The sequence below is a fragment of the Magnolia sinica genome, chromosome 12 (genome assembly GCF_029962835.1).
Source record: "Magnolia sinica isolate HGM2019 chromosome 12, MsV1, whole genome shotgun sequence".
Classification (NCBI taxonomy): domain Eukaryota; kingdom Viridiplantae; phylum Streptophyta; class Magnoliopsida; order Magnoliales; family Magnoliaceae; genus Magnolia; species Magnolia sinica.
The window spans coordinates 77,242,635-77,254,403 of NC_080584.1; the positions used below are offsets into that span (position 1 = coordinate 77,242,635).

At 38.5% G+C, this 11,769-nt stretch overlaps 1 protein-coding gene across 1 annotated transcript; it reads right to left on the reverse strand.

Moving 5' to 3' along the window:
• Positions 1-2,632: 2,632 nt before the first annotated feature.
• On the reverse strand, positions 2,633-11,072 carry LOC131220276 (G-type lectin S-receptor-like serine/threonine-protein kinase B120). Its single transcript, XM_058215227.1, has 6 exons — positions 9,806-11,072; positions 7,532-7,737; positions 6,754-6,964; positions 4,283-4,520; positions 3,726-3,876; positions 2,633-2,941 (listed from the first exon to the last, which is right to left on the reverse strand). Exons 1-6 carry the CDS (start codon positions 11,070-11,072, stop codon positions 2,633-2,635), a joined length of 2,382 nt encoding a protein of 793 aa, XP_058071210.1.
• Positions 11,073-11,769: the final 697 nt, after the last annotated feature.

Genomic DNA, 11,769 nt, shown 5'->3' on the forward strand with positions numbered 1-11,769 from the left:
TATTTGGCATTGGATACGGAACGGAAGAAACAGATCCAGAGAGAAATGAGGAGATGGACCGCAGATCAGGCATGAACATTTAAATAGATTATATGAAAGCATACTATCTATCTTACCTTGAATTATCCAAAATGAGACAATTTGAGTGAGTTCTATGCCACCAAAAATACACCATATCTATATATGGCCTCATAGAAATCCTCAAACGGGTAACTAATTATCTAACTTACAAATCACAGTTATAAGTCACAACTATAAAGTAACTAATCACAATAATAATTTAAGACAAAAAATGTACTATAAAAGCTCATTAAGGTTTACAAGGACAATTTTAGGCAACAGAAGGTAATGGAACAATATACACATTTTATCTTCATACTGAGAATAGAAATATAATGCTAAGTAAACAAATATTTCTAACAAACTTTTACATGAAAGAAAAGCTCTAGAATGTAATATCTTAAAGTCAAATGTGTACTTAGCAATCAAGGAATAAATAGGTTATACTGAAATTGCTATTAAATAGAAAGAAATATATTATAACATAAACAATCAGAAACCAAAAATGAAACAGATCAAAAGCTCAAGTGGACCACTTAGGAAACAGTAGGGATAATGACACCCAGACTTTAAAACTTCCTAGGGCCCACCATAATTTTTATTTTCCATCCAACCGGTTAAAAAGGTCACACAAACCTGGATACAAAGACCTAGATTAAAGAGAAAACACAAATATGAGTTTGAAGCAAAACTTTTGTACCCCAAGAAGTTTTCAATGGTGGGCGACCTTACTTATCATGTGGCCCATTTGAACTCTTGATGTGCTTCAAAATGGATTGATGACAAGGATAAAACACACATCATGGTGGGCTGCCTAGCACTTGGGATCACCACCCAAATATGCTTCTCTCATCTATAGTTCGAAAAATTAAGGTTTGCTAATTCCACATGCTTGTAGAGTTTTGTGGGCCAACACCCAAGAACACATGCTATTCCAGAAAAATCAGAATTTTACTATCATCATTATGTAAGCCTTATCCTAACAACCAACGCCATTAGAGCCACCCTATACCTTACCATTCCTTGATGATTTTCCAAGCAATGGTGTGGAACTTTGCAAAGAGTGGGACTTTTCTTTCTAGCTTTCAGGTGCTAAGGTAACCCACACATATCCAAATTTGTGTAGTCGGCCCCATTTTGCTCTATGTGTAGCTAAGGCCACCGGTACTACTAGGAGACATGCAACAAATTTTTTGTAGTGCCCTCCACACTATACATCTGTTTCTCCATATCATGTTGAGTTGTTAACCAATGACGAAGGCAGATTCAAAGCCCCGTTAGGCCAATGAAAATAAAATTTGGGCATGGGTTTGAAATCCATTCCATTCATCAGGTGGGCCTTCTTTAGAACATTTTTGGGTAAAAATAAAAAATAAAAAATTAGCCTAATCGACTATCTTGGTGAGCCACATGCATATTATGAAACAGAAGGGTATATATATATATATATATATATATATATATATATATATATATATATATATATATATATATATATATATATATATACACACACACACACACACACACACACGTTGACAAATTTTGAGGGATGATACACACATGGTGGATAATATTGTCCTGTCTGCAGTGGGTCCCACAATTTGGACTGTTTAACTTGAGATAACGCATACCACATGTATATTCTTTTATGGATAACATATATAATACTCAGGCAGCTTATGATACTGTAAATGCACTCACCAAAACTCATCTTGCTGGCATGATTGGAGTTAAACCAACTACATTGTAGACCACGGTTGCTAAATGACTGTCAGATGATCCAAAATTAAATCATATCCAAAGCTCAAGTGGACCAAACCGTAGGAAATAGTATGCATTCATATATATGCATTATGTATTATCAACGTTGTTGTGTATATGTATTATCCATGCCGTCCATTCATTTTTACATATCATTTTAAGACATGATCACAAAATTGAATCATATCCAAAGCTCAAGTGGATCACACCTAGGAAAGTAGTGTGCATACAATCTACTAGGCAAATCAAGCCGAAACAAACCGAGCTGAATCAAGCCGAGCCAAGCTGGTATGCCACAATTTAAGCTTGGTTTGTTTTTTTAAAACGAGTTTGACTCGGGCTTGGTTTGGATTGAACTTCGATTCGAACTAATCCAAGCCAAACCTTTTCAAACCAATTGCATGCGCCAAGCTTTTCAAAATAATGTACTAGAATGCAACATTCTTTGTTCAACAGACAGTAATTTATAAACATTTGGTTATCATATCAACTGATTCGTTGATGTCAGCAAGGACCACGTGGCACAATTGAATTCCAGGATACAGAAAATCCCTGTGCGCCGTAAACAGATGATCTTCCCTCAATTTCAGGATACAGGAAATCCCTGTATCCTAGAAACAGTGAATGCATTAACACCCTTTTCAAAATAACTACTTTAAGAGTCTAGTACTCATACATACGTGTATTTGCCAATATGGTACATTAGCATGCGACCCTACAAATGAATTCTCCATCGTTCAACGTCCAAAACCCTAGAATCTGAGGATAATATGGAACATACAGCATGGTAACAAATGGGCCATTGCCATCACCGTCCCTGGACCGTCGAAATTGTGACATCATTTACTGAACAGATTTCGGAGGTGATCGGGTACAGGTCACTCTCTCGGGGAATTCTTGCTACCGAAAACGCAGGTTGTTTTGGCATTGGAAGAGTTGCAGCTTCATTGCCGAGCATGAAAACTACGGAATCCATGGTCGGTCTATCAGCAGCGATATCTTGCACGCACAGCAGCCCCACATGTATGCATCTCAGCACTTCGCATGCCGAATAGGAATCGCTCATTGATGCATCCATCAGCTCCAGCATCTTCTCTTCCTTCCATTGCTTCCATGCCTGAAACACCCAGTTCATGCCCTCTAAAGCTCTCTTCTTTTTCTTTCGTTTTTTTTTTTTTTTTGGCTATTTCATAGACAGTGGCTAGTATTCCACCCTGCATTTAGAGTGTGTGTGTGTGTGTGTGTGTGTGTGTATCCAAAACCGTCCAATTCATTGGCCCTGTTATTGATGGAGCATGTCATAGAAACCATGATGATTAGGCAATCCAGACCATCCGATTTGCGCGAATCAAAAGGTCTGTAAGGACAACAACTAGTGGTCCGAATTCAATGGTTGATTTGGATCAGAGTAACTTTTATGATATGCTCCATCCATAGCGGGGCCCACAACATAAGCAGTCCAGATTGCAGTCAGCCACTTTGCAGAATGGATGAGCCCCACCACTTAAGAAAATGGCTGTATAGACGATGGTGTTCTTAAATGTGTCATGTGGTTTGCTAAATCCAATCAGGCACACGAGCCAATATTAAAAACGTGTGCAAGATCAGATCATTTCATCAGGTGAGCCCACTGTCTATATCTTAGCCTAAAAGTCAGGCCATTTAACACCCAAGGGGGGCCCAGGACTTCCAAAAGAAATGGACAGCTAGAAAATGGTTTTTTTTTTTTTAACAGTCAGTTTCGCTTTCTACATTGTGGCCCACCTGAGGAATCAAACTGCCTGATTTTACAAGAAACAAAGCTCAGATCTCATGCACCTGTTTTCTATTGGCATATGTGCCAACATGCAGACAGGCTTGCACCACAAGCGTGTGGCATTAGCAAATCGTATCATACTTACATATCCAAGAAGGTTTAGAGGCTGCTCAGGGTGGTAGAAACTAGCATTCCTTCTACCACTGATGATTTCAAGTAGTAGAACTCCGAAACTATACACATCAGATTTCACTGAGAAAAGACCTTCCATGGCGTATTCTGGAGCCATATAGCCACTACAATTCAACAAAAATGGAAAAAGGAAATGTAATTAGGAAAAAGATATCAGTTATTCTGACTTAACAAGAGATTATAAAGGATATCCATGCGCACGTAGAGATTATGAAGGATATCCATGGCCCACATGCAGGTGCAGCACACATGTAAGATCTGGGACATTCATCAGGAGACCCCACTTGAACTTTCACTGGGTGAGAAATCAAGCCTCCCCATTCTTCAGATGTTATGTTCAATGTGGATCACTGCTAAATTTATTTCAACCACCATTCTGCGGTTCGGTAATGGATCCCATTTGATGAGAGGCCTTGATCTTTCACACATGTGCCATACAGTACTTTTCAAACATCTAACAGGGCCCACATGGATCCTAGTGTGTGGAAGTGCATAGAGTACAGTACTCACTATGTTCCTACTACTCTCATGGTATTTGCTTGGTTTTGATTCCCTCCAAAAATCTTCGCCATACCAAAGTCAGAAATTTTAGGGTTCATCTCATCATCCAAAAGAATGTTGCTAGCCTTCAGATCCCTATGTATGATCCTCAATCTTGAATCACGATGAAGATAAAGAAGGCCTCTTGCGATCCCTTCGATGATGTTGAATCGCTTTCTCCAATCTAGCAGTGCTCTTTTGTGTTGATCTGATCAATATAATCAGGTTATAAACGAAGGAATTTTCAATATATTGTTTGATACTCTATAGTACACGTGGCATAGTTGTAGTTAATCAAGAGGCCCAATTCGTGGGACCCACCATAGATAGGTCATAACCGCAAAAATAATAAATAAAAATAAAAAAAAAATAAAAATAAAAAAAAAATTGATTGATCGGATGATCCAAACATCTGATCTCAGTGAACATTTCAATTGAGACCGTTGATTATTTTTCATTTAAACCGTCCATTTGAAGTCTACTAATGGGTCAATTCAGAAATTACTTCTTTTTTCTTTAGATGGTTTGATTTGAGTTACATGCATGCCATGTATGCAGTTGCTACCTGTATCTGTTTGAAACATGGAACTTTTTCTAGAGTATCAGCAGTGAAAACAGCTCCTCAGAGTCCACCTTTTCTTTTAAATTTTTATTTTATTTTTATTTAAAATTTAAAATTTAAAATAAAATAAAATAAAAAAAGCTCCTCAGAAGTGCCAGTGCCATATGCGCGATTTGGGTGGCCCAGTTGGTGGTGGAACCCACAAATCCGAGTATGGATACACCCATCGGATGGTTAGGATTGCTTGGTCAGTGTGAATTTTGAGTTATAATTCATCTTCTATGTGCCACACGATTTGTATGGCATGGATAGCCCTACAATTTCAGATGGTAGGAAACTACCATTTTTAAGAGGCCTCAAATGTAATTAGTTGGACATTCCTGCATGCAGTTGTGATTTTGCCCTTTTAGTGTGAGTTACATGGCTTATGTGCTCGCGCGGTGCTTTTCCAATGGTGCTGGATTGGGTGAGTCTTACATGCTCAGAGGATTTGGGAGCGTGGATTTGAAGTACCCTTGGATTTGAATTCTCCGATTGTGTTTGGCATCCTAGATACAGAATCACCTTTAATTCAAAAATTGCTATGCATATTATATTTACAGACTTTAATATCTTTAATTAATAAATTGTAATAAGCCCATTGAAATATATACTTTGTCTGAAAATTTATGAAATTCCAAGCCTCGGATGGGCCACGAGCACAAGATCACATTTGAGTGACTAACTAACAATTTTTAACCGTTGATTTATATGGATAATGTTTGGACAGCTAAGATTATCCTATTATAGTAATTATAGTGATGACTTGATGTTCTGATTGTTTTGGGATATCATCAATGGGCCATGTACCCACTAGATTAGTATCCTAGTGACCACACACATGTTATACATACAAGTCTTGGAAGGATTTTAGGTGTAATGCAATCTTCCTCCTTGGATTTCAAACCCCTTCTTTGAGGGATTTGAAGTTCCCTGGATTTGAAACCCTCCGTTATTTTTATGGTGCTCAACATGCTAGGGGATTTGAAATCCCCTCAAATCTATGGTGCCAAACCATCCCCTTAGACTTCACATAGACAAGCACTTATAAGGTAAGAGAGGAGTTTCTGAAATAGGAAAGTCATACTATCTCCACTGCCTCAACACTCATTTGGTGGCCATCCTTGTACTTTTAAGTCAGATATTTGGCTATCTATTTTTTATGGTGTGGCTCACATAATGAGTGGATGAATGTGATTATCTTATCATGTGTTCTTTTTTGTAGGACCCTACTTTCTAGAGGGCTTGGATGTTTATAGTCCACTTAGTTGCATGTGAGATTTCCTCATTTAGCAGAAAAATAAAAATCTAATATAAATGCTTATGAGAAATGCTCCAGTACTGCCCAAAGAACACACTAAGTAACCATGCTCTCAGTGGCATTAGGACACTCAAACAGTCCAATTTATTGATCTGGATTGTCCATTAGGTCCAACACACATTTCATGGGATACCATGAAAATATCACACCAATATAATGACTTTGACCATCTAATAATTGTCTCTAATATGGACGACCAAGATCATTTGTATAAATATCGATCTAATCAACAGTTCGATCCACCCATCCATCATGGATTGCTTATGATTCTAAAGACTACTTTTGTAAGGCAATCCTAACCATTCCATCCATTATGGATTGGAAAATTAATGAATGGCTATGGAAAGGAAGACTGAATCTAGGATGGATGTGACAATCTGGTGAATCTTATTTTTTGCATGGTAATCATTGAAATGTGTTCTAAACTTAATGGACTGTTTAGATTGAACGATTGGACGGTTCAAATAGAGCATTGGATCATTTTTTTTTATATAGATCAAAGGTTAGAAGAGCCCTTACCAAAGAGAAAAAAGTCCAAGCTATTGTTAGGCATGAATTCATACACCAGCAGCTTCTCTTCCCCTTCAATGCAACACCCCAAGAGCCTAACAAGATTCCTGTGTTGGAGTTTGGCTATGAGAATAACCTCATTCTCAAATTCCAGGAGTCCTTGTCCTGATCCTTTTGAAAGTCTTTTCACAGCTATTTCCTGTCCGTTGGGAAACTTACCCTGAGATAATAAACAACTTCATTAATAGTATTTTAGCCAACATAATCTCTTCCTTTCTTCTAATAAACTTTATGATATAAGGTACACGTGAAGTTGTCCATCAGAGATTGTCTCACGAAGATGGTTGGATATATAATTGGAAGTGTCCATCCTGTGGACCGTGCTACTTTGAATTGCCAATAACCCAATAATCGCCCCAAAAAATGATTCCGCCCATTGATTTATCCAGTTGAATACATCATTAAAATATTTCATTTGGGGCTAAGGCCCTTTTCTTAAAATAAAAAAATAAATAAAATAAAAGACTCTCGGCCCACTTTTTAAATGATATAGGTCACTCAAGTTATAGGCCTCATGTGATGGGAGATGCCCAGAAAAAGAAGGCTACCCGAAGGATGATCCTAATCATCCAACCAGGCCCCAGTTAATTTCAACCATTGATTGTAATTCTCAGATTATCTGATGGACTAGATATTGGACTAGGCTCATTCGGCAACAAGGTCCACAAGATCAACAGCTTAGATTACCAAAAGGTGACTACACCTTACCTATGATCGAGTACATTACCTTGTAAACAGGACCAAAACCTCCTTCTCCAAGCTTATTTGCTCCACAAAAGTTGTCTGTTGCAACCCTGACATGATCCAAACCAAATAATGGCAAATCAGGGCCTTTATCAGAGTCCCCAAACTTTCTATTGGAGTTCTTGGAACTACCCAATTCCCAAAAACGCATTTTTTGGCTGTTTCTCTTCTTCTTCTTCTCCTGTGTTTCTGAATACAACAGTTAGAAGTTAATTAGTCACATGTGTATATACGAGGAATCAACTACACTGATTTTTTGTAAAAAAAAAAAAATGGCTATCAACTACAGTGAATATTTCTTTTTAAAAATGGCTATATTGAAATACAGTACGTTGAAAGACTAGATGGGATGATCCAATATTTCCTTGATTTTGCTTTTTCTCTAGCCATACTTTTTTCCAAGCCACAGATGGGATGGTTGCAAATGCCTAACAAATGGGATTGTTTCGAATCATAAGCAATCTATGAAGGGTAACTAACAAAAAGATGGATCAAATTGTTGATTGGACCTATTTTTTAATAAGCAATCTTGATCGTCCATATTTAAGGTCACTGATAGAATTACATGATATTTGCTATATCAGCATCATGTTTGCATGGTAGCCTATGAAATGTGTGTTAGACCTAATCAACAGTATAGATCAATGTCGGAGTTTGAACCTCTTCTTCTCTCTTTTTTCCTTCTGGGTTTCTTTTCATGTGGTTATGTACGTGTAATTGGTATATGATAGGTGAGGCCCGTTGTTTTTGTGGAACCCACTCCAAGTACATGGCTGTATACTTCCTTTTGGCAATAAAATTCAGGTGGGCTGTTTCCACCTGTTCTCTTAAATAAATAAATAAATAAAATATTAAAAAATATATATTAAAGAGAGAGAGAGAGAGAGAGAGAGAGAGAGAGAGAGAGAGAGAGAAGAAGAAGAAGAAGAAGAAGAAGAAGAAGAAAAGAAAAGAAAGACTTGGACTGTTTTAGTATCCTAATGCAACTAAGATCATTATAATTTAGAGTGCTCTAGGAGCGCCATAGCATTTCACTTCAGTTTGTACACATAGGCCCACGGTTCAATGATCCAAGCTGTTAAATGATTGACCTCATCCTGGATGGCCCATAGACTAAAAATTCCCCAGGCTGGAAGATTTTTTTTTTTTTTCGCAATGTGAACTGCTTCTATGTCTTCTTTCTAAACAGTCTATTCATTGGGTCGTACATTCAAGGTTAAGTAGCTCAATTTGGGAGATATTTCAGTTCATTTGTCATCCATAGTGAGGCCCATCATATGAATGGTTTGAATCACCTAACGATGGGACCCACTTATATCGTGGGACCCAAAAACTTAGCTAGCATGCTTGGATGGACCTTCAATATCGATGGCTCTTATGCAAGGAAAATGGTATATTTAGTACCTCTTTTATTCCTAATCCATGTCCACAGGAAGAAGGTGGATACAACCAGCATAATGCCCGCTAATAGGATTATTATAATTAAAATCCACGATCTTCCTTTCTTCTGAGCACCTGAAATCAAAATCATAACCGTCCATTAATACATGTTATTCCCATTAAAACATTGTTAAAGCTTTAAAGAGCTACAAAATGCATAAGCTACCACTGAATTCAACATATTTCTACAGAAATTTAATAGAAATGATCTCATTGAAATTCAGCATAATCAATGTATAAGTGCTTGTCGATCAAAACCATCCAATGGATGGGCTAGTTCTTGGATGTAAAAATCTGTGGCAATCAAGATGATCAGATAATCATAACCATCCTTTTGATCAGTTTTTGGATGTGATGCCGAGCTGATTGGCGGAACCAGCGATGTATGTAGAAAATGTGAATTGCCAATGAAGGTGGACCAATGGACGATGCACCGGCTTGTGGGTGGTCCAACAGCTGAAGGTGGTCCAACAGCTTGGATTGGCCTGATGACGGGACCCACAGGATAAACTAGGGTTGAGATCTCCTCCCCCCCTCTCCTACATACCCTATTTTATCCTGTGTATTCCACCATCAAGCCGATCCAAGCCGTTGGAATGTTGCCAATGCATCATCCATTTAGTCCATCTTCGCCCACAATTCACATCTTCTCCACACGTTCCCAGTTCCACCGATCAGGCTCCGCATCAGAATGTTCAGCCCATCCATTGGAAACTTATGCTCATTTGTTCTGTACAACTTTTGGGATGTGGCCCACTGAATGGTGCAGATCATCAAGAGAACGATCAACAAGTACAGTATATGTTGAAATTCTTACCTAATTCTACCATGGCAAGACGGATATAGAGATCCTGCCCTCCTTGAGGAAATTCCTGTATATCATTCAAAACCTCAGCCCATGTCAAACATCCAAACCCACTCTCATATGCAAATGCAATGCAAGAACAGTTCCTCCGACAGCTCGATTCGCAATCCTCCGTGCTCTCGACGGCCACCGGATGAGAATTGTCTGGCGGTTTCACACCTGAAAACTTCATGAATCCATCCCCACTGCTGCTACCATTCTTCCCACACTGCAGCTCTGTCCTCCTCACACACCCACCACTCCAATTCCCCAAATGCCAATCTATCTGCGACGCTGGCTCAAAACCCGGCAAGCACCCACAAACAGGTTTCCGGCCCTGATCACAACTTCCAAACGGGCCACACCTCCCATACATCTCACATTCTGCGTTGGATTGCGACCAGACAACATTCCATGCTCCTTGATTCTCAATCCAATACGACCGCTCTAGTTTCCCCATCGAACTAATAACGAACCTAGATGGAATATTTTTATCTGAATACGTGCAATATATCCTCCCTTCTACATCATCGATTATGATGTTGAATCCATAGAGAGAGAAAGATGTCATTTCTGGCACACCAGTGAGAAGTTGCCCATTCCACTGCCCGCTTCTCCAATAAACACTCGATGATTCCCAAATGACAATCTGTGGGATCCCCCTCGGATCAAACCCTAATGAGAAGTTTCCAGAAGATGGGTCGCTAGGGCTTTTCCATGATTTGAGAACTTGGTTTTCTCCAGTTTTCAAATTCAACCCGAATTTCATTCCAGCAATGAACGTATCAGAAGGATGGTTGAAACTCTCCCACAAGATTCTATGGGTTTCATCCAAGCGTTCCTTCTTCAATACAAGATTTCCCGTATCGAAGAACTCTGCGGATGTGTCATTTGATGTGGTTGAGACGTTCGAAGACCATATGATGTTTTGCTTCCCATCCAAAACCACAAGGTTTCCATCACTTCCGATTTTGAATACTCCTGAAGAATCTGTAACTGGGTTTTCTCTATTAGCGATCCACACAACTGTTTGCGTTGGGATTTTAGCAAACCATATCCCGACGTAGCGGTTCTTCGAATTTTCTGGGCTAAAGAAGCCCAGTTTGAAGCTTCCGCCATCAGAGTCTATGGTTTCGCCATCTCTGATGAATTGGGTCGGAGTTATGAATGCTCCATCTGCCATCGGAAAGCAGAATAGAAGGAAGAAGACGAGAAAGGGGACGCTTTTTCGGATACCCATTACTACAAAGAGACTGTAGATGGAAATTGAGTTGTTGGATTTGTGATTTTGATTTGCTGAGAATTCATGTTCTTTGATTTTTGGAACGTTGGAGATTGTTTTATTATGTTGTGAAGGCGGGAAAGAGTAGCCCATCTGTTGTCTCCATGTTCTTACATGGTGGCGACTCATCTCTTGTGCACGTATCATGCATGTGTGTCAATCGAGATGGAGCATATGCTGAAAATCACATTGATTGGATGATCTTATCCATCTGATGATAGACATTTGATTGTTACATCCGACCACTTTCTTTTTGGCTGTCCATTTAATGGCCAGCTGCCAGCGTTGGGTTGGTTAGGGTCATCCGATAATCAGAGTTGTACACGAATCATTAGTTAGCTTGGTTAACTTGCATGTTTTGACTCGGCTCGGAACTTAACTCGAACTTAACCTGGTTGGATTCAACTGGGATTGCGTTCACTTAATATAAATATTTTATAAATATTTATACAGTTAAATAAATTTTATAAATAAATATATATATATATATATATATATATATATATATATATATATATATATCGGAGGAAAAATGTGATAAGTCGATGAGTTGGCCTATGGAATAGACCAATTGGGATTGCGTTCACTTAATATAAATATTTTATAAATATTTATACAATTAAATAAATTTTATAAATATATTTATATATATATA